The sequence below is a fragment of the Oenanthe melanoleuca genome, chromosome 1, assembly GCF_029582105.1.
Source record: "Oenanthe melanoleuca isolate GR-GAL-2019-014 chromosome 1, OMel1.0, whole genome shotgun sequence".
In the NCBI taxonomy this organism is placed as follows: Eukaryota; Metazoa; Chordata; class Aves; order Passeriformes; family Muscicapidae; genus Oenanthe; species Oenanthe melanoleuca.
Genome location: NC_079333.1, coordinates 383,518 through 405,527, shown reverse-complemented (window position 1 = coordinate 405,527; position 22,010 = coordinate 383,518). Strand labels below are relative to the sequence as shown.

General features: G+C 55.3%; 2 protein-coding genes and 1 long non-coding RNA gene across 3 annotated transcripts; 2 read left to right on the top strand and 1 right to left on the bottom strand.

Annotated features, from left to right (window-relative positions):
• Positions 1–484: 484 nt before the first annotated feature.
• Positions 485–5,661, top strand: LOC130260188 (Fc receptor-like protein 2). Its single transcript, XM_056505397.1, has 12 exons — positions 485–511; positions 1,598–1,679; positions 2,343–2,363; positions 2,452–2,682; positions 2,938–3,192; positions 3,291–3,569; positions 4,030–4,299; positions 4,388–4,702; positions 4,781–4,867; positions 5,254–5,275; positions 5,366–5,445; positions 5,531–5,661. The coding sequence occupies exons 1-12, from the start codon at positions 485–487 to the stop codon at positions 5,638–5,640; spliced, it is 1,779 nt and encodes a 592-aa protein (XP_056361372.1). The 3' UTR covers positions 5,641–5,661.
• A 5,846-nt stretch (positions 5,662–11,507) lies between these two features.
• On the top strand, positions 11,508–15,439 carry LOC130257889 (Fc receptor-like protein 5). The gene is made up of 8 exons (XM_056500826.1): positions 11,508–11,615; positions 12,072–12,092; positions 12,181–12,411; positions 12,644–12,916; positions 13,983–14,297; positions 14,491–14,585; positions 14,960–14,994; positions 15,082–15,439. The coding sequence occupies exons 1-8, from the start codon at positions 11,567–11,569 to the stop codon at positions 15,188–15,190; spliced, it is 1,128 nt and encodes a 375-aa protein (XP_056356801.1). The 5' UTR covers positions 11,508–11,566; the 3' UTR covers positions 15,191–15,439.
• A 2,518-nt stretch (positions 15,440–17,957) lies between these two features.
• Positions 17,958–20,805, bottom strand: LOC130257907 (uncharacterized). Its single transcript, XR_008841399.1, has 3 exons — positions 20,627–20,805; positions 19,407–19,470; positions 17,958–18,037 (listed from the first exon to the last, which is right to left on the bottom strand). It is a non-coding gene; the product is annotated as an uncharacterized LOC130257907 (long non-coding RNA).
• Positions 20,806–22,010: the final 1,205 nt, after the last annotated feature.

Here is a 22,010-nt window from a genome sequence, read left to right as displayed (position 1 = left end):
AGTGGATCTACCAGGGAATCAGAGCCTGAGTGGCACATGGGCATTTCCACAGACTGCTGTGCACTGCTCCAGGGATGGACAGAGTTTCTGCCCTTTTGGTAGCAGAATCCATGGGAAGTAAGTCAAGTTTGAGTGTGAGAATATGATAAATTTGAAGAGTTCCTAACTATGGCCCAAAAATTGCCTTCCTTAAGGGGTGGGTTGCTACCCAGCAGGCAGGGAACAATCCCATGGATGTTTTGGAAACTCATGGAGGTTCCACACTCTGTGTTATCCACAATCTAAAGCTGCTGTGGGATGCACCAATGAGCTCCTAAACGGAACAAAAATATCTCTTTTCTTGGTGATTTGTTTGTGTCTGTATTGTAAGTGACTTGTTGGGAGAGCAAAGCCCTCTATAAGCCAGACTATTTTATGCCTTGTCAGATTGAACTTTGCTTGGGAAAAAATCATGAGGAAAAAGATTTTTGCCTTTATTCTATGGATGTATAATTTTGTCTACACCATTTGGGTAAAAGGGAATTGAAGCAAATGTACCTGGGATTTTCCATTACCAGGGCAAGGTCGTCACAGGCGTCCCCTTAAGTTTGTGCACCCCAGAGGTGCAAGGGCCTGACTGGGGACAGTGGGAATGCTCAGGGCCCTCCAGGGCACATGGGACAACTCTGGGACAGAAATCCCCAAGGACGTGGCAACCCCAGGACAAGGACACCTCTGGGAAAAGACCCTGGGATAAGACCCAGGCATCACCAGCCCAGGGAGCCCTTTTGCCTCAGGGCAGGACCCCCCTGGATGTGCCCCCCAGGACAGAATCCATGCCCTGGCCTCAGCATGAATGGCTTGTTCCTTCTGCTGCAGAAATAAGAAAGTGAAAATTTTGGGGGAGCACAGCCAGAGATCCTCATCCCCCACAGCCCCCCAATCACTGCCTGCACCCCCCAGCCCCCTTTTCCCCTTTCTGGGATTCCCCACCTGTTACCTGCTCAAATGTTCCCTGGGATGGCTGAGCCAGGAAATGGGGAGACAGGAAAAAACCCAGGGGTGTGTGGGGCAGAGAGACAGCACATCCCAGGACAAGCCTGGGGTGTCCCCCTGGCCATGAGCACCCTGTGGGGGCTGTGCTGGGCTCTGAGTCAGCCCAAAATCTGAGACACCCCATGAAGGAGCTGTGACCCCTCTGCCCACTAACCAGTGTCCTTCTCTGAGAGATCCATTCCCATGGGAACTAAACCCTGGCACCCCCATTCCCTTGATCTCTCCTCCCTGGGGACCCACCCCAGCTCTGCCCAACACCACCATTGCCTGGATCCATCCCATGGGCTCCTTCTTCACCCAGACCCCCCATTCCCGAGGGTCCATTTTTCCCCCTGTACCCCCAAACCTGGGAACCACATGGCCTGGATACCCAACCATGGCTCTCTACAACACCTCAGCCTCCAAATTCCGGACACATCCTGTCCTCACCATGTCCCACCATCAGCCCCATGGCCCACAAGGTCCCCACCCTGCCCCCATCCTGTCCACACCCTGCCCCCACCAAGAGCCACCTACACATGAGGATGAGAGCTGAGCTGGCTTCCTGTTCCTTCATCCGAAGAGCCGCCAGCCAGGGGACAGGTGGCCACAGCAGCGAGTGACAGCCAGTGCCCATGGCCGGGGACACCGGGATGGCCGGGAAGGTGGCGCTGCTCCTGTGGGGTGAGTGCCCCGGGCACGGGCCTGACAACACGGGGATGGGCCCTGGTGAGGCAGAGAGCGGTGGGGAGGGGACACAGGGGGACAGTGGGGTCTCATGAGGTCCCCAAGGCCAGCAGAGCCAGGGCATGGGCATGGAGCCCAGTGTGACCAGAGACGTGGGGTGGCCGTGGGGACAGGAACAGGGGGAGAGGAACAGGGGAACTGGGATGTGGGGATGGGAACAGGGGTATCGAGATGTGGGGACAAGGATGTGGCAAAAGGAACCTTGGGGCTGGGGCAGCTGTGGGGACAGGGACAGGGAGACAGGGATGCAGGGACAGGGAGAAGGGCCACGGCCCATGCACATGAGCCATGGGGACAGATGCCATGGGAATGGGATCACGGGCACAGGGCTATGGGGATGTGACCATGGGGACAGGTGCTGTAGGGCTGCGGGAGGTGACCTGTGCATGCATGGGGCATCCACAGTGTCCCCATGTCCTGACTCAGCCCAGGGTGACCGAGGTGTCCCTGTCCTCAAAACCTCCGTGCTACACCAGTGTCCCTGTGGGGACAGTTTGGGGACAGACACCACACCAGGTCCCCCAGGTGCTGCTGTCCCTGCAGGGCCACCCCCACCCAGCCCTGTCCCTTCTCCCTTCCAGCCCAGACCCTCGGCCTCGCTGGTGAGTCCTTGGGGGATGCCATGTCCCTGCCCTGCTGTCCCCAGCCCCGTGGTGGCCCTGGCAGGCTGGTGTCCCCTGTCACCCACAGGTGCCCAGAGCACCCAGCTCCTGGTGGAGCCCCCCTGGACGCCAGCAGTGCTGTGGGACCGGGTGACACTGACCTGCCAGGGCTCAGGGACCACCGGTGACACCACCTGGTACAAGGACAGGCGGCTCTGGTGGCAGAAAGGACCCGACAGATTCACTGTCACCAAGAGTGGAACCTACACGTGTCATAGACCCAGCAGTGGGCTCAGCCCCACCGTGATGGTGTCAGATGGTGAGGGGGGATCTGAAATGCTCTGGTGGCTCCCTAATAGGTCTGGGTGAGCTCCACTCCCTGGATACATGCACATCCCTCATGTGCCTAGTGCCTGTCCCCTGCTCACAGGGACAGCTGTGCCATGGGACTGCTCCTGGTGTCCCTGGGACCCTCCCACAGTGGACACTCCACCCAGACGACCCCGGTGCCGTGGGCACCCACTCTGGACCTGTCTCGGGCTCCTCAGTGTGACGGGACCCTCCTGTCCCACAGAGCCGCTGGTGCTGCAGGTGCCAGCACGGGCGCTGCTGGAGGGGGACACGGTGACACTGCGCTGCCGGGCCTGGCCAGACAACTCTGTCACCAGGGTGCGATTTTACAAGGACGAGAAGGAGCTCAGAGGGTCACTCAGGGGCACCCAGATGTCCCTGTCCCCTCTGCAGCTGCACAACAGCGGCCGCTACAGCTGCGGGGGCTTGGTGGGAACAGGAGCAAAATTGTCAGCACCGGTGACAGTGACAGTGCACGGTGAGCACTCCCACGCCTGAACCCCAAGGTCCTGACACCCCCAAAGCCACTTCTCAGTGGACTCAGAGTTTCAGTCCCCACCCCCATCTCCTTCCCAGAGCTCAAGCCTGTCTTGGTGCTGGAGGGTCCCCCCGAGCTCCCCGAAGGGTCCCCCCTCAATCTCAGCTGCCTCAGCACCCCCAGCCCCCTGCGGCCCCCAGCCCCCCTCCTGTACAGCTTCTACCGGGACGGGCAGTTGGTGGGGGGCCCGCAGGGGTCCCCGCAGCTCCTGGTGCCCGCCGTGGGGGTCTCCCACTCGGGGAATTACAGCTGCGAGGTGCGCTCCGAGGGGGGGGCCGTGCGGAAGAGCAGCGCCCGGCTCGGCGTCACGGTGCGCGGTGAGTGCGGGGATGGGCACGGGGAGCCCCCACAGCCCTCCCAGGTCTCCCATCCCTGCTCAACCCTCTCTGTGCTGCCCTGCCTTCCCAGCTCTCTCCCTGGGTCCTTCCATCACCCTCGCTGCTTCCTGCATCCCCCACCAGGTCCCCACAGTTCTCCCTGGATGCATCTCTCCCTCTCTGATGTCCCTCCATTGTCCATGGCCCCGCCATCCCTGTCTGGGTCTGCAGAATGTTCCCTGTGGTTCCCTTTAACCGTCTCCTTGTTTCCCCTCTCTGCATGTCCCATCCTTCTCTGGGGTCCCTTCCATCCCTTTCCAAGCCTCCTCCCCACTGCGCCCCTTTCTACCTCACTGACATGCCCCACCCCTCTCTTATCCTCGCCCTCCCTGAGTCCGTCACTGCTCCCTGGTGTCCCCCATTCCTCCCATGTCCCCAACCCTCCTGTGTCCCCCCGCAGGGGTCCCACTCTCGGGGGTGTCCCTGTCGGTGCAGCCCCCCGGGGGACAGGTGGCACTGGGGGACCGCCTGGTGCTGAGCTGCACGGTGGCCATGGGGACAGGTCCCCTGTCCTTCTCCTGGCTCCGGGGGGGCTCGGGGACACCGCTAAGCACAGGACCTGACCTGGAGCTGCGGCACGTTGGGGACAATGACAGCGGCCACTACCAGTGCCGGGTCAGCAATGGGGACAGCGTGGCCGAGAGTGTCCCCCTGAATGTCACTGTCTTGGGTGAGTGGGACCCCCAGAGTGAAGGTGACCACCCACAGCATTCCTATCCCCCCCTCACCCGGTGCCATCCCTGTCTGTGTCCCCGCAGTGCCCGTGGCCAATGCCACCATCACCCCCGGTCCCCCGGCACTCCAGGTGCGCCCAGGTGACCCCGTGACCCTGCGCTGCTCGGTGCAGGTGGGCTCAGCCCCTGTCACCTTCACCTGGCTGCACAACGGGCACGAGGTGGCCCAGGGTCCCTTCCTGGAGCTTGGGGACATCGATGTGGGACATTCGGGCACCTACCAGTGCGTGGCCACCAACCAACTGGGACAGGACGGGCACCGCGTGTTCCGGGCACTCAGCCCAGAGCTGGCCCTGGAGGTGACACCACAGGGAACCACTGGACACCACTGGAGCACAGGTGGGGTCACACGGGGTCACTGGGATTGCAGGAGCCCTGCAGTGACAGGTGACCCTGATGTGTCCCTTCTGTCCCCAGCAGTGGCCGCAGGCCTTGGCGGGTCCCTCCTCTTCCTGGTCCTGCTCGTGGGTGGAGCTGTGGGCTGGCACCGGTGGAACAACATGGGTGGGTGACAATGGGGACAATGGGGGCCCTGGAGGGCTGGGGGACCACCAAAATGTGGGGGTGATGAGGCAGCAACCACAGCCTGTGACTTGAGCTCTGAGTCTTTCCCAGGGTACTAAAGGTTTTGTGGGGGTGTTGGAAGGCCTTTTTTGGGGCGTTCCTTCAGTGGTCTTTGGAAGAATTTGGAGGTTGAGCCTTTCTGCCAGGCTTGAGATTCTTGGGGCAGAGGGGATGCAGAGCACTGGGGTGGTTCAGTGGTTCTGAGGGCCCCCCGGGATGCTCAGGGGTGCTGAGGGAAATTGAGGGTGCAGTGGGGTTTGAGGATTCCTTAGAGGGCTCAGGGCCCTGTGGACCCCACAGTTACCCCTCCCCTCTTTCCTTTGCAGCTGACAGGAAGCAGCAGGAAAGGTGAGTGGGGAGCTCAAAACACACTCTGGCCTTTGACCCCAAACCCCAAGACCTCCCATTCCCTCCCACACATCCCCTTTATTTCCTCAGGGCCCCCATGGAGCCCCCGGCCCCCCCAGAGGAGGGGGAGGTGCTGTACACCCACGTCGTGAGCACCAAGCAGACGGGGGGTGAGTCCGGGCTGGGACACACACAGAGGGACACGTCACCCATGAGTGTCCCCTGCCCAGATGCCACAGCCAGTGTCTCTCACAGTGTCCCCCCGTGCCACCACACTCCAGGATCCCCAGGTGACCTACGCTGAGCTGCCAGCAACCCATGGGCGACCGCGGGAATGTGGGGACATCTATGGGAATGTGCTGTGACACTTGGGGAACGGCGGAGTACTGGGGGCTCTGGGGGACCCCACCCTTGGGCAGCCACACTTTTGTGTCCCCCCAGTGCTCCCGTCGGTGCCCAGCATTCATGGGTGGGTGGGCACAATGTGGGGGCCCGTGTGAGGCTGCACAGGGCACCCAGAGCTCACCAATGCCTCCACAACAACCAAGGGCCTTCCCCACCCCTCTCCCACTATCAGCATTGGTTCGCCATTCCATATCCAAGTGCTCCCAGAACCCTTAGACACACCCCCATTTCATCTACACAGTTCTCCCAGCGCCCCCAAGGTTTTCCTATTTCCCTTCCTAGTGCTTCTCCATTGCTTCCAGTGCATCCAAGCTGTTCCTATTCTCTCTCCCAGTACCCCTGTACTCCCAGTGCCTCTGCAATGCCCCTCTCAGCAATCCCAGTACACCCACGGCTCCTCACCTCTCCTCCCAGTGCCCAGGGAACACAAGACTCGTTGCCCTCTTATTGGCATCCAATGCAGCTTTTTTGTTCAAGTGGCAGGGATGTTGTTTCTTTTTTCAGCTTTATCAGGCTTTAGGAATGGGATGCTCTAATTTTTGGCTGCCACTACAGACCAGTGTTCTGGATTCCCTTCTGCCCTGTCTCAAACCCCTCCTGTGACTTGTCCCCCAAATGATGATGTCACAAAGGCCCTGGAGGGGTATTGGAGCCCCACCCTTTTCCAGGGCAGTGGGAATCAGGCCATGGCACAGGGTGGGGTGTCAGAAATAAGAACAATTTGATGTCTCGAGATATTTTGGAACGCCTGACTGTGGCAGGGCTGGGTCAGGCCTTGCTTTTTGTGACACAGGGTGCCCTGTGTCAGTCAGTCTGTCAGCCACGGCAGACTGGGGACAGTGTGATGCTCTGCCAAACCCAGCTCCTGAGTGGCTAAGGAACCAGGAGTCCCAACATGAGACAGGGCCCTGGGAGGCCCCAGTGCTTCAAAAGCAGAGCATGTGGTGGTCAAGTGTCTGACCCGGTCTTCTCTTGAGTGTCTGCCCCATTCATGCTGAAACCTAGAAGCTGGAAAGAGTCTTGGTTTAAAAGAGAAACGTCTGCCAAGGAAAGCATGAAGATACCTGGAATGGAAAGAGGATCCGTCACTGTAATTGTTATAATTGTGGGTCTTCCAGGCAAAAATGTAAGAATAGGAATAACAGTTCATTGCTAGGAAATTTACAGAACAGAACAAACAGTAAGACAAGGACAGACATTTCCAACCCGCTCAGGGCTTTGTTCATCTTTGGTGCAGTTATGGCCACGGCCAGCAGGGGGCGCTGCAGGGAGCACTCCCGGCCAGCAGGGGGCGCTGCAGGGAGCACTCCCGGCCAGCAGGGAGCGCCCCGGTGCCAGCTCCAACCCCTCAGGGGCCATGGCGGCCTCGGGCGGGAGGGACGAGGCCAAATCGCTCCTTTGGCAAACTCACGCTTTGCACCAATCGGTCCCGGCACCAGCACCGGCAGCGCCCGGGCACAAGAGACGAAGGCAGCAGCTTGGATCCTGGTGCCCGGTGGCAGCGTAGCAGTGTCCCGGCCCAGGCACACACCCTGCGCGACACCCGCGACCGCTCTCCCTGATGGGAACGCAAGGAAGGCAGCACCGAACCCCAGGCAGGTCTCAGGCCCACAGCAGCACCTCTCGTGCCTTCCCACCACAATTCCTGAAAACCCTCAGCCTTTCACTGCCTTTTCCTCCTTCAGACCCGGCACAGCAGATCTGGGAATGTTGAATTCCCTGGGATGTTGAGGAAAGCAGGTGCTCCTTGCTGACACTGCCAGGGCTCCTCAGGGGCTCCACAGCACGTTTGGAGCTGCTGCTCTTCCTGGGCCACTGCTGGTCCTGACACAGCAGCCACTGGGGGAGGCGGAAGAGAGGGAGGACGAGCAGACCCTTAACGAGCTGTTGTAATTAGGGCCGGGGCTCCTGAAGTTCAGCTGTGCTGCTAAACCATCCCTGTGCTCACGCACACAACTCTGTTACCTCTCCTGGGGATTTTGGGCCCCTGTGGCAGCACTGGACACATTTTGGGGCTCAGGTGCCCCCAGCTCTGCCCACAAGGAGCTGGTTTGGCTGCTAGGGAGGTTTCCTGGAGCTTTTTGCTTGTGCTGGGCATGGTTCAGAGCCTGTGCTTGTGGCCGGTGCTTCACTCTGGCTGGCCAGGAAGGCTGAGCTGGAGCAGCTGCTGAGGCAGGAGCGGCTGGAGCAGGTGCCGCACGGGAACAGCACCTGGCCATGCAGATGGAGCAGGAGTGCCGGGAACTCCACAGGGTGCTGAGGCCCAGGGGGCCAGGACATGGTGGGGCACCCCTTGCCATTCCTGCTCCCCCGAGATTTTGGGACAGAGCAGTGACACCCATGGGGCTCCAAAGCCGCTCAGGACTCAGGCACAGCCTCAGAGGAGGTCCCAGAACCGGCCTTGGGGATGATTCGGGTGCTCCTGGCTTGTTCCAAACAAAGGGCAGCACTCTGGGGCGGACGGAGCATCCCGAAGGATCAGCCCGGGCTGCTGGAGCCCGAGTGCTGCTGGCAAGGATGGCGTGAGGGAGCCGGGCCCGGCTCAGCCGGCGCTGCCTGGGGAGCGTCTCATCCTCCCGGAGCTCTGGAGCCTCTGCCGGGGCCGGCGCTGTCGGGGGCGCGGCCGGAGGGGCTGGGGGGCACCGGGTGCGAGGGGCCGGGATGGAGGGACAGGGACCGCACTGGGAAGGAGAAGGATTTGACAGGAAAGGCTCACAGATATGTATGTATACGAGAAAAATCTTTGAAAGTAGAATCTGAAGAAGGTAGAGAAATGATAGCAATTTTTGGTGTAGAAGAAAGGAATTGCTGAGCCAGTCTTACTGGGTAACTAAAAAGGCAATGAGCAAGTGAGTTGGAAGGGCCTTTTATGACTCAGAGCAAAGGATAAATCCACCTCAAACAAAATACGTTTTTACCAAGCATAAAGATTTTCACAGACAAAGAAAAATGCCATGTTGGAAGTGTTAAAAGCAGGGGCAGGAGACAAATCTCCTTTTTCAAAAGCCTTTATTAGGACAGTGATGGGTGGGGGAACTTGAAGGGCTGTGCACTCCACTGCTGCTGCTCCCACCGGATATCGCTGAGGAGGAGGCACCAGTCCAATCTGCTGCTCATGCTGCATAATCAGGGGTTCCATCACACGGGTTCCCAGGAACCCACTTTTGGTCACTGAGTCTATGGGGTCATACTGTCATGATGCTTTAGGTGATGGTGAGGTGATCATGGAAACTTTCCTTCATAGCTTGGTATTCTGCTCACCTATTGATGTCTCATGGAGATGTAAATCTTGTGCCTGCTCTTTGCTTTTAGGAGTTTTTGTGTTAATTGAACGTCTGCTTTAGAGCTAAGCATTATGGGAGTTTTTTAATTTGTTTATTATTGGGCGGAGTCAGCGGTTTGATGGGCATGTGGAAAGTAGCGGAGACCTTGCTCGACAGAATGTAAGGAGGAAACTGAGGATACGGGAATTGCAGGGGAGGGTACAACTTGGAGCACAAGAGACTGAAACTGGGGAGTACAGATTTAACAAGAACGTCCCAAAACAAATGGTAAATCACAACACAACACTCTTACAATGCAGCACTTAATACCCAACCAGACAAGTGCCACAGCCAGAGGTTTTTCTAGGTCTATCCATTTCAGGAAGTAGAGATATGATCTCAGAATTTTCCACTGCAAGAAAACTGAAAAACAACTTCTAACTTAACCTCAAACATACTTTTTGTGATCGGAATATAGTAACATGAATATGGTAATGTTATTAGTTATATTAGGCTAGAGGTAACAATAAAGGCATTGATTGGTTATCATGTTTTAAGATGCTCTGTAATGAGAAGTATATAATACATTGTAACTGGAACTAGAAGATTTCAGATGAACCCACAGCAATGGCTGAAAAGGCTGTGGGCTGGGCACATGTCACCCACTACCCGTGAATTGCTGCATCATTTGGATACAATAAACAGCATTTTAAAGAGCCCCCTGGAGTTCAGCATCCCTCATTTTAGGCTCTTACAGGGACCACACCGGGGAGCCCCAGGGTGCAGGAGCAGGGGTGGGGCAGAGCCCTGGCTATTCCCCTGTCCTGTGCAGGTGAGGAGAGCAGAGATGGAGCAGCTCTGGGGACACCAGCAATGCAGACAGGGTCATTCCCCACAGCCCCACCAAGGCCAAGGGCAGAGCCCCTGCTCGATATTTCCACACTTTTCCCTCTTATCTGGCAGCCCAAACATTCTTTCTGGGAGGTTCCAAAGGTCTTCAAGTTTGAGACAGGAAGGAGGGTCCCGGTTGGGTTGTTGAACAGATTGTAATTCCAGCAGGTCTGGGCTCTCTCAGTGCCTTGGGGACAGGCACCAAATGATCAATTGCTGCATTTCCGGACCGGTTCCCTCACAGCTGTCCCTGCAGGGGGGTTTCCAGCCAGCCCTGCTCTGAAAACCATCAGAGGTCGTCACAGAGCCACTGCTCGGGCTCACACTGGGTTTTGTGCTTCTTGCAGGGCTGAGCAAACCACAGCCAGGCCTTTTCCCCCATAGAAAGAATTCTCACCTTTGCAGCAGCTCAAAAGCTGCGAGAATCAAAGCCAAGGGGGTGGGGGGAGCCTCAGGTCCTGGCTGCCACCTGGGGCTGGCCAGAGCAGGGCTGGCCAGTGCCCATCCCTGTGCACTGGGGCTGGGCCATGGCTGGGCCCCACACTTGGATGGCCACTGGCTTCAAGGAGCAGGAGTTTGGGAGCTCCTTCCTGCCTGGGGCTCCATTCCCCAGCTGCTCTTGCTGGCTCAGATCCTGCAGGGGAGGAGCAAGATTGGGGAAGTCTGGAATCACCCAAAGCCACCATCCCCCAGGACAGGACCTCTTCCTTCTGCTGCAGGAGAGAGAAAGTGAAAGTGTGTGGGGGAGGACCACAGCTCAATGCCTCTGTCCCCCACAGCCTCCCCAAGCCTCCCAGCACCCCCTGTACCCCCTTTTTCTCCTACCCTGGGGTTCCCCCAACCCATTGCCTACTCTGGTGTCCCCCAGGATCATCAAGACACGGACTTGGGGGTTGTGAAATTGAGGAATTAAAAGAAGGGAATTGAAATTATAAGATGAAAAAGCCCCTGGGGAGGGGGTGGGGTGGGGGGGGGGCGGGCACAAACCAAGAGTCTCTTGGAATCTGCCTTTGGGGTTTGGGTGACCCCCCAAACCATAAACACTCTGGGGGACAGTGCTGAGCCCTGGGTCACCACAACAACTGAGGCACTCAGGGAAGGAGCTGTGACCCATGGGCCCACCCAGCCACTGCTCATCTCTGGCATTCTCATTCCACTGGGACTCAAATAAAGAGACCCCATTTCATTATGACTTCCCTTCCCTAGGACCCCCATCCCAGGACTGCCATTTCCCAGGGTCTCCACGGGCCAGGACCTTCATTATCAAGGAACCGTCTCCCCCAAATTCAAGCCATTATAATCTCTCTTCCTCCTGAACCTTGATTCTCCCAGGACACTCCATTCCCCTGGCACCCTCATCCTTGGGACCACCATCCATGACCCCAAATCCCTGCAGGCCCCCTGCCCCTGGGACTCCCATCCCTGACTCCTCCCAGCTCTGGTGACTCCCCCTCTACAGGACCCCCCCATTCCTCTGGACACCAATCCCTAGTTCTCCACACCCTCTGAGCCCCCCACTAATGGGAATGCCATGTCCCACCTTGTGCCACCCAGCCTTGTCCCCAGCCTGTCCCCATCCTGCCCAGAGCCTATCCCCATCCTGTGGCCACCCTCCCCCCTCCAAGAGCCACCTACACATGAGAAGAGACCTGACCTCACTTCCTGTCCCTTCATCCGAAGAGCCGCCAGCCAGGGGACAGGTGGCCCCAGCAGCGAGTGACAGCCAGTGCCCATGGCCGGGGACACCGGGATGGCCGGGAAGGTGGCGCTGCTCCTGTGGGGTGAGTGCCCCGGGCACGGGCCTGATGCCTTAGGGATGGGCCCTGGTGAAGCAGAGAGCAGTGGGGAGGGGGCACAGGGGGGCTGCGGGTCCCCTGAGGTCCCCAAGGCTAGCAGAGCCAGAGTATGAGGTGACTGGAGTTTTGGAGTGGCTGTAGGGACAGGAGAGATGGGACAGGAGATTGGTGACAATAATGGTGAGACAGGGATTTGGCAAGGCATCATGGAGCTGTTGGAGGTGACCTGTGCCAGCACGGGGTGGCCATGGCATCCCCAGTTCTGGGGTGTGCACAGTGCTCCCGTGTCCTGCTGAAACATGGGGTGATTTTGGTGTCCCTGTCCCTGAGAGGTCTGTGCCACCTATGGACAGTTTGGGGACAGACACCACACCAGGTCCCCCGGGTGCTGCTGTCCCTGCAGGGCCACCCCCACCCAGCCCTGTCCCTTCTCCCTTCCAGCCCAGACCCTCGGCCTCGCTGGTGAGTCCTCGGGGGATGCCATGTCCCTGCCCTGCTGTCCCCAGCCCCGTGGTGGCCCTGGCAGGCTGGTGTCCCCTGTCACCCACAGGTGCCCAGAGCACCCAGCTCCTGGTGGAGCCCCCCTGGACGCCGGCGGTGCTGTGGGACCGGGTGACACTGACCTGCCAGGGCTCAGGGACCACCGGTGACACCACCTGGTACAAGGACAGGCGGCGCTGGTGGCAGAAAGGACCCGAACACTTCACTGTCACAGAGAGTGGAACCTACACGTGTGACAGGCCTGGCACTGGGCTCAGCCCCCCTGTGATGGTGTCAAATGGTGAGGGGGGATGTTTGCCCTTGCACCCTCGGGATCCCCAAGAGTTCTGGGTGGGCTCCATTCCCAGGTCACTCCCCTCATGTGACCAGAGCCCGTCCCCTGCACACAGGGACATCCCAGAGCATCCCATTGTCCTGAGATCCCCTGTTGCAGTGGGGGACCCCTGGTGCCTCCCAAGGCCTTTGGGATCCCCCAGACTCCCCAGATGTGACAGGTCCTTCCTGTTTCACAGAGCGTCTTGTGCTGCAGCTGCCGGCACGGGCGCTGCTGGAGGGGGACACGGTGACACTGCGCTGCCGGGGCTGGCAGGATGCCACGGTCACTGGAGTACGATTTTACCACGGGGACAAGGATCTGGGGGGGCCCCTCTGTGGGACCGAGCTGTCCCTGTCCCCCCTGCAGCTGCACCACAGTGGCCGCTATCGCTGCGGGGGCTGGGTGAGCTCTGGGCCATCACCGTGCTGGGAGAAGTCAGCACCAGTGACAGTGACAGTGACAGTACATGGTGAATGTGGGAATGGGGAAGGGAAATCCCAGCATCTTCCCAGCTTTCCTCCACCACTGCCTGGGTCCCTCCTCCCTCCTTCCTTCCATCCCTGGGTCACCCAGACCTTCCCATGTCCCTCTCAGTTCCCTCCATATTTGTCCAGGTCCCTCTCTAGGGACCCCATCCCTGCCTGTCATCCCATACCACTTCTGAGTTCCCAGCTCCATCCTCTGCTCTCCCTTTCCTACCTGGCTTACTTCCAGCCCTCCCTGATTCCCCCCAGTCCCTCCCTGGGCTCTCCCCATCGCTCTCTGAGCCACCCCACATCCCTCCCTTGGTCCCCTCTGTCCTATCTCATCCCTGTCTCTCATCTCTGCCTGCCTCAATTCCACCCCTCTCTGGGTCCACTTCTCCCTCAATGGGATCCCCTCCCACTCCATTGTACTCCCCTCCTGCCACTCCCCATATGTCTCACCCTTCCCAGATGCCCCATCCCACCCATGTCCCCCTGCAGGGGTCCCGCTCTCAGGGGTGTCCCTGCCCGTGCAGCCCCCTGGGGCACAGGTGGCATTGGGAGACTGCTGAGCTGTGTGGTGGCCAAAGGGACAGGTCCCCTGTCCTTCCCCTGGCACGGGGGAGGCTCAGGGACACCACTGGGCACTGGCCCCCGCCTTGAGCTGAGGCACGCTGGGGACAATGACAGCAGCCACTACCAGTGGGGACAGCATGGCCAAGAGTGTCCCCCTGAATGTCACCATCCTGGGTAAGCAGGACCCTCAGCCTGGGTGTGACCTCATCCACGGCATCCCCATCCCACACCAGCCACATCCCCACCACTGCAGGTCACGGTTCTGGGTGGCCGGGACCCTCTGGCTCTGGAAGCCCTCACCCACAACATCCCCAGTGGGTGACTGGTAAACACCACCATAAGTCACATTCCTGGCTGACAGGCTCCCTCTGTCTCCAGGTGCCACCATGCACAGGCTCCCACATCCCCCCATCTGACACTCCCTTGCCTCATTCCCTGCCCCCACTCTGGGTGTCAGCCCCTCCCCCCACCTCAGCCCTGTCTGTGTCCCCGCAGTGCCCGTGGCCAATGCCACCATCACCCCCGGTCCCCCGGCACTCCAGGTGTGCCCAGGTGACCCCGTGACCCTGCGCTGCTCGGTGCAGGTGGGCTCAGCCCCTGTCACCTTCACCTGGCTGCACAACGGGCACGAGGTGGCCCAGGGTCCCCTCCTGGAGCTTGGGGACATCGATGTGGGACATTCGGGCACCTACCAGTGCGTGGCCACCAACCAGCTGGGACAGGACGGGCACCGCGTGTTCCAGGCACTCAGCCCAGAGCTGGCCCTGGAGGTGACACCACAGGGAACCACTGGACACCACTGGAACACAGGTGGGGTCACACGGGGTTCCTACGTGGTTCTGAGATCCCCGGATCACAGATGACCCAGGGTCAGCCCCGCTCTGTCCCTGGCAGTGACACAAATGGAACAGGGCACAGGAGGGAAACTCATGAGATCACTGGGATTGCAGAACCTCTGGGGTGACCCCCGTGACCCCAGTGTATCCCCCTCTGTTTCCTGCAGAGGCTCCTTGGGTATTTCCTGCATTGGTCATTGGGTCCCTCTTGTTCCTGGTCCTGCTCATGAGTATCATTGTGGCCTTTGGTGGATCCACATGGGTGGGTGACAATGGGGGACGCGGGTCCTGGAGAGTGGTGGGAAGGTGCCCAGAGAAGGGGAGGGTGGCCCCCACAGACCCTAACTTGGGAGGGGCTGAGCCCCCAGTGACCAGGGCTCAGGGCCCAGGGGTGGCTGGGGAGGTGCTGAAGGGTCATGCAGGGATGTTGGGGGTTCTATCAGGGCTTTTTGGGAATTCTGAGGATGCCCCTCCCTGCCAGGCTTGGGGTTCCGAGGGGTCAGGGTCTTGGGGCAGTGGGGTGCTTCAGGGTTCCTGGGGTGCATCAGGGATACTGGGAGGACTTGGTGGGAATTGAGGGTCTGGTGGTGGTTCAGGGTTCTGGGGGTGGGTGGGGAATCAATGTCACCCCTCCAGGTCTCCTTTGGAGCTGCCAGGAAGCACCAGGAAAGGTGAGTGCAGGCTCTGACCATGATTTGGGTTTTCCCCAAACCCTCAGGACCTCCCATCCCCTTCCACACACCCCTTTATTCACACAGGGCCCCCCCACTGGAGGATCCTCAGGCGACCTACATGGAGCTGCAGGGGCCACATGGGCAACCATGGGAACTCAGTGACATCTATGGCAATCTACAGCAAAAGTTGTGACACTCTGGGAAGGGGGAGGCACTGGGTGACACGGGGTGCTCCCTCCATGGCTCCTGTGGTTGTCCATCCTTCCAAGGGAGGTGTCATGAGCCAGGAGAAGGCTACACAGGGCACCCTGTGCTCCCCATTTTCTCTCCCAGTACCCCCAGAGGCTCCCCCATCCCCTTGCCCATACCTGCAGTGTGAAAAATGAGGTTCATTTTCCTGGTAGATTTTACAAGGCTTAATAAAAAAAGTCAAGTAGAAGACAATAAAAACAATAAAGCAAAAGATTCTTATGTCCCAGTGCTTGAAGTTCAGCCAAGAGCACACACTAACTCAGAAAACACTTCCTTAAATGCATCAACATGTGGAATATTCATAGACCTTCATGCATTATTCAAAATCATTTCCCCAATCTGTAAATCAGCTTTTATTGTGGCTCCATAAATTCCTTCCCTGGACTTCTGGTGTTTGTCATCCCTATCTTTATCCAGATAGGATAATCCAAGAATGTGAAGAAATTTCTGATTATCTTTTTACCATTCTCTGAGTTACTTACATAAAGAAAAGCTTTTTACTTCACCATGTTGTAGTAAAAAAAAAAAAAAACAAAAAAAACCAAAAAACCAAAAAAAACCCCAAAAAAACCCAAAAAAACTTAGCACACTATTATTTCTAAGTTTTGTTAATAACAGATCTAAAATAAACTATATTCATACAGCAAAGTTTTCCAACATTAAACACATAGCATTCATTTTAATACTTGCAAAAAGCCAATAATATAATCTGTACTTATAACATGCAGGGACTCCCCAACCCCCATCTTAGTGCTCCAAGTACCCTCAGTGACATCCCCATTCTCTGGCCCCAGTGCTCACACTACATCCAGAGGGTTCCCCAAATTCCCTGGATTTCCAAGTGGTGGCACCTGCATGTCTCTGGCATCATCAAACAATGGCTGCTCTGGGCTGGTGCTGCAGCACTGGTGGCTCTGGGATGGTGCTGCAGCACTGGTGGCTGTGGGCTGGTGCTGCAGCACTGGTGGCTCTGGGCTGGTGGTGCTGCAGCACTGGTGGCTATGATCTGGTGCTGCACTGGTGGCTCTGGGCTGGCGTGTTGGTTTCCCGTGCTTGGGATGGATTCACCTCAGAGCAGGCTCCATGAGGCTGGGGAGTGGGAGGGGCTCTCCCGTCTCTGGGAGCTTCCCCTGTGAGCTGCTGCCACCAATCAGAGAGCTGGTTTGGTGATGGACAGCTCGGGAAACCAATGAAAAGTTATTTCACGTTCACAAATCACAGTGGATTGAGTTGGCCGCCTCTCTTGCGGCTTCCGGTCCTCCTGGGGGTGGTGGTCCCTGCCTGGGGGCTCTGGCTCTGCTCCGGGCTTGGCCTGGAGTCCGGCCCGGTGCCCCTGGCTCTGCTGGGGGCCCGGCTTGGGACCCCGGCCCCGGCTCTGCTGGGGGGCCCGGCCCGGCCGCATGGTCCCGGCCCACCCTCCCTGACCGCATGGCCCCGCGCGGCCCGGAGCTCCCCTCTCCACGTGGCATGGCCGAGCAGGGGGGATCGGGGAGCCACCAAAAGCTCTCCCTTCCCCCTTCCCTCCTCGTTATGAGAGAAGAGGCCTTCAGCTGCCCATGTTGTTTCTTCATGATCTGGATACAATTGTAACTTCTTTATGCCTGGATAAGATCCTCGATCTCCTAAGCTTCCCATGAATGAGAGAAATTAAAGCATGGAGACTACAGAGGTCAGCGGAATGAAGATAAAGTTCCTGGTGGGAAGAGATTGAAAAGATGCAAACTGATAAGTAGCTTAAAACCTTTTTTGTGGGCTAAGGGGATTGTGACTTCACTACAATTCCTTTAAACTGTGAAATATACTTGGAGAAGTTTTGGTGCTTAAAAAGAGGACTTTTTTGCCTTGAGGAAATAGAGCTCTCTCTGTTCTGGGACTGGAATATTAACAGAGACATTGATAGAGAAAGAAATTACTTTTTGCCTCAGGGAAATGGAGCTTTCTCTCTGTTCTGAGACTGGAATATGAACAGAGACACTTCATAGAGAAGGAGATGAAGAGAATTTTGTTTTTCGGCAGCCTGCCTTTAAAAGTTATACCCCAAGTGTGTAACATAACCCATTGCACAGCTTTGAAAGGACTGTGAAAGAATGGAGACGAAAGTCATAATCTGCAATATTTTCCCAGGCAGATGTGGATTGTGAAGGTGAAGACACCCCCTAAGCCATAACTAAAAAAAGGACTTTTGTCTCTTAAGTAAACTAAACTAATTATTTGGATGTATAACTGACTGAAGTGATCCCTGTATGTTTGTTGGTAAAAAAATGTAAAATAAAGGGGAGGAGGGAACAATCCAGAGATCTTATTCTAAATTATTTTTGTGTTATTAATAAATTTCTTACTCTACATTTAAGTTTAAGCCTGCTTTGTCTCTACTCCTAGGTCCTGTCTGTAAAAAAAAAATAAATATATTAAGGTTGGTAAACCCAAGTCACATCGTGACAGCTGGTGCTGCAGCACTGGTGGCTCTGGGCTGATGTTGCAGCACTGGTGGCTCTGGGCTGGTGCTGCAGCACTGGTGGCTCTGGGCTGGCAGCTGTGGGTTGGTGCTGCAGGTTGGGGCTGCAGGGCTTGTGCAGCTCCTGGCTGTGACTAACTCGGGAAACATGGCAGAGGCGGTGGGTGGGTGCAGGCTTCTTGCTAAGTTGCTTTTGTAAATTTCCAGACAGGGTTGTTTTGGCAGTCCTGCTCCTGTTCGGGTCATGAAAACTGCATGGTGGTTCTGTAATTTCTCTTCTGACTGTGCCTCATTTTCTTGGAGGCAATTGCATAGATGACTACTCTGAACCTGCTGATGATAGAAACACATGCATATTTTCTCTTTAAGTTAGTGTATCAATTAGGGATTAGCAATTATCAATACATTCAATTGAGGAGCCTTACCGAAAAATCATTTCAATTTTTTTAATATAAATATTGCATTACTCAGACTTCTCTAGAAGCTCATTTCACTTTCTTTCTGTTTTCCTAAAAGCATATATGACTTTTGCTAAGAACATGAAGGGAATAGCAAAACAATGTGTTCTAGTGAGACCAGAAACTTACAGCAGTCAGGAAGAATTCAGACATATGCAACCAAAAAAATTTCCAATAACAGACATAATTAGTAACATGTGAAATTAGACAATTCACTGTTATGTATATGATTCGTGCTAATTAAATTGGAACAATATTAGCAAAATTGTTGCTTTATAATCAATAGAAAAATTGTATTTAATTGTTATAAAGCAAGAAAGGATAAAGGAAATGGTTAAACAAAGCAGATAGAATCATCCTCCTGATGTTTGGTGGCAATGAGGATGGTAAGGGTGTAGGCCTAAGAACAGCATCTAGAAATAAAACTTTCAGCCTTGAATTGGGCCAAATTGGGGTGATTCCAAAGCATTGGACACAGGACTAAGGCCTGTGGTGGGAAGATATATTTAATTATATAATGCTAAGCATAATGCACTAAGCATATTGTACACTGTGAGAGGAATGGTCCTACCCGTACCCCCAGCCAGGGTATCCTCCAGTCAGTTTTGCTTACACTTGATTCGAACCAAGCCTCAATTATACTAAATTACCCATTGCTAAATTTTGTATTTACTTAAATCTTTGTAACTAATATATTCTGATTGTATTCATTTATATACAATTGTTGCTATTAATGAATTGCCTGCTAAATTTAACCTTGTTGTTTTGATTAATTAAACAAAATGAACATATCCAAACATCCATTTATAGCAATTGCCAGCCACTAGAACATTGTACCATCATTCCAGTTTCTGCAACAGCTGAAAAATGTCAAATCAGTGCAGAACTAGACAAAGATGTCTGGAAAAGGATACCCAAGTGCACTTCAAAAATAGGTCCAGCTCTCATATTGATAGGGTCAAATTGCCAAGTCAAAGCGACTCATCACTTCAGTAGAACAAAAAGCACCCTTAAGAGAATTCAGTTAATCAGGTATTAATACCAAACATAACGTGATCAAAATAAAACTGGAACGTTGTCTAAATTTAGTGATACTGAAACTCAACAGAAATGAAATTGAGCAGAATTAACCTAATAGAACTAAGCCTTAGTCAATCTTAATAGAACGTATGTGGACATGAAAATATTGGCCCTTAACAGGAATACAAACCAACATCTCTTACAAGATTATAGACGTAAGTTACTCTAATACTGTTAATAAAAAAGGGCACTAAAACGTTCGGACGATCTGTGAACAGGATGATTTTGCTGGAGGGATTAAAAAGGATATGATAAGTATGTTGTGATTCTGTGTAATTTGGATTTGAGCACAGATCATGGTAATTGCAATTGTTAAGTATAGGTCTTATTAGGATTTTCTAAAGTACAGATTTAATCATTCTTAAATTACTAAAGAGCTATATATAATCAAAATGTTGACACATGTTTTATGGCAAAAAGAATTTTCAGCCTTGGCTTAAACATTAACTGCTGTTCTACAGGCATTTACTTAAAAACATTTGTGAAGAAAGGGTCCCCCGAATTAAGGGGGCAGAAACATTATCTGTCTGTAAATACTGTTTGGTATATAAATTTCTAATTATTATAGTAAAAGCCAACACCATTATAACTGTGCCATAGTGCACACAGATAGTTTTGAATTCCTCCAGAAAAACAATAAAAAAATCACTCTTTCCCTTTTTTTTTTTTTTTTTTTGGGGGGGGGGTGGGGGGGAGGGTTGTTTGTTTTGTTGTGTTTTCTTTTGTTTCTGCTAGAAGGGATCTGAAGACACAGGCCGCCTGTGGGCTGTGGTAAAGAGAGGCGGCTCAGCAGTCGGGCAGCAGACGGCGGGCGGCAGCTCCGGGACCCCGCGGGGAAAACGGGAGCCGCTCCGAGAACGGGGGGAGAGTGGGGAATGCCGCCGCGCGGGGAAGGGAAAAAGAAACTTTTGCTGTATGGCATCTATCTTTGTAGGGGTTAGATCCCCGCATTTGGAACGAGCAGGTGGCGGTGGAAGCCGCGCCGAGCCGCCACGGCACCGAGCCCGAACCGAGCCCGGCACAGCCCTCCCGGGGCTGCTGCACCCCCGAGCACGAGAGCGGGGAAAAGAGGAGGGGAAAAGGCAGTAAAAAACAAACCCTAAAACTGCATACAGGAGGGGATAAAACACCGGAAAACGAATGCAGAACAAAGCCTAAAAAGGACACAAAGCACCCACACCCCCCACACCCGCCCCGGCAGAGCCGCCGGCTCCGCCGAAAAGCCGCGGCCCGAGCCCACGAGAGAAGGCGAGCGGAGCCCCCAGCTCCGGAAAGGAGCCGTGCCGCAGGAAATGCCGGCCGGCCCCAGCAGCTCCAGAGCCGCACAGCCCGCGCAAAGCCGCGGCCAGGCGCAGCTTCGGGGGCTCTGGAGCACAAGACTGACCCGGACGCTGCTGCGGCACCGCCGCGGCTCCCAGAGGGCGGGAGCGGCTGCCCCGCGCTCTCGGGGGAACGAAACCGCGCCCCAGTTATTCTGCAGGCGCACGCAACTGAATTCCCGATCCCGGTTTCTTTGACCCTCTCCATGTGTCTTCATACGGCTGGAATAAAAGCAGTTTTAAAAGCGACTATAACATTTTCTAGCACTAGTTTTCAACATGAAAAACGGACTTCAAAGGTAAGCTTTCCATCGTTCGTTGGTGAAGGGAACAGAAACAGAGCCACAGACACGGGGGGCACTGTTTGAAAGTTTTCCGGCACCCTCGGGGGGGAGCGGCGAGGGCCGCCGCGGAAACCGTGCTCCCTCCAGTGGTCTGTAATTTATTCTTTTTTTTCATACCATGCAGTAATATAGCAATTTTGGAGCTACCATGTCATCCCCTATGGCCGCTGACTCACCGGCTCGCTGGCCGTATTTCTCCCACGATTCCAGATCGCGGCTCCACGGCTGCTTTGCTCATATGTTCCCCGCTACTTCAGACAGTGCCCCGCGTCTCGTCTACATTTTTTTTTTTTTTTTTTCGGCTGTCGGTTGTTCCCTCACCAGGGTTCTTGAGACCACTGTCCCCACAACTCGTTCGGCCGTGCTCCCACGCTCAAGGATGCGATATATTTTCCGGTTAGTGACCTTTTCTCGTTTCTCGCCATCCTGCGGCTGTCTGTAGCCGTAGCCTTTGGCTACTTTGTATATTCCGTTTCTGAGTCCCGTTGGTTTCTTCCGACCCATCGCTTACAGCATGCCAGAGAGTTATTCCCAGTCTTTCCCACTTGAGGGTGTCGAAAACACTCCTGGACGTGGCAAAAAATCCTCTCTCCTGACTCCATCACAAGACTCTTTTTAACACCTCCGTGTCATACTTCACTGCTCTCTTTGACAGAATAAGCTGGAGAACATTCAGCGTGGCCTGTTCTTCTTCTGACACTGCCTTTCCCACCCTTCCAGCCCTGGCCGCTCCCCTTTTCCCAGTGCCCCCGCTGCAGTGTACCTATTTTTTCTAGAGCCTTTGTCCCTGGACCCGTTTTTGTCCCCTACTCCTTGGAGCTGCCCTCCGACTCCCCCAGCGCGGTCCTGCAGCTGCCGGTCTCCGACCGGGCCTCCCGCCTGTTCACTCCACAGAGCCCTGCAGAGTCCAAAGGGTGCGATGCTCTGCTTCATTATCACAGTGCTGATCACATTGTGGAGTCACCAACACGCAGGAACTCAGGACTTCTGAACAACTAACCAGTGTGATTAAGCAGAAACCACTTTATTGTTTACATTATGCTCTACTTACACATTCCAAAACTACTGTCCATGGGATCACGCAGTTCTTGATTGGTGCCTCTGA

Excerpts from the sequence above, each read along its gene's own strand:
- LOC130260188 (XM_056505397.1), top strand. The coding sequence starts at position 485 with ATGTATAATTTTGTCTACACCATTTGG. Across the intron at positions 1,680-2,342 it reads ACACCGGGATGGCCGGGAAG|CCCAGACCCTCGGCCTCGCT; the intron begins GTGGCGCTGCTC and ends TCTCCCTTCCAG. Across the intron at positions 4,703-4,780 it reads TGGACACCACTGGAGCACAG|CAGTGGCCGCAGGCCTTGGC; the intron begins GTGGGGTCACAC and ends TTCTGTCCCCAG.
- LOC130257889 (XM_056500826.1), top strand. The coding sequence starts at position 11,567 with ATGGCCGGGGACACCGGGATGGCCGGGAAGGTGGCGCTGCTCCTGTGG. Across the intron at positions 12,093-12,180 it reads CCAGACCCTCGGCCTCGCTG|GTGCCCAGAGCACCCAGCTC; the intron begins GTGAGTCCTCGG and ends TGTCACCCACAG. Across the intron at positions 14,995-15,081 it reads GCCAGGAAGCACCAGGAAAG|GGCCCCCCCACTGGAGGATC; the intron begins GTGAGTGCAGGC and ends TTATTCACACAG.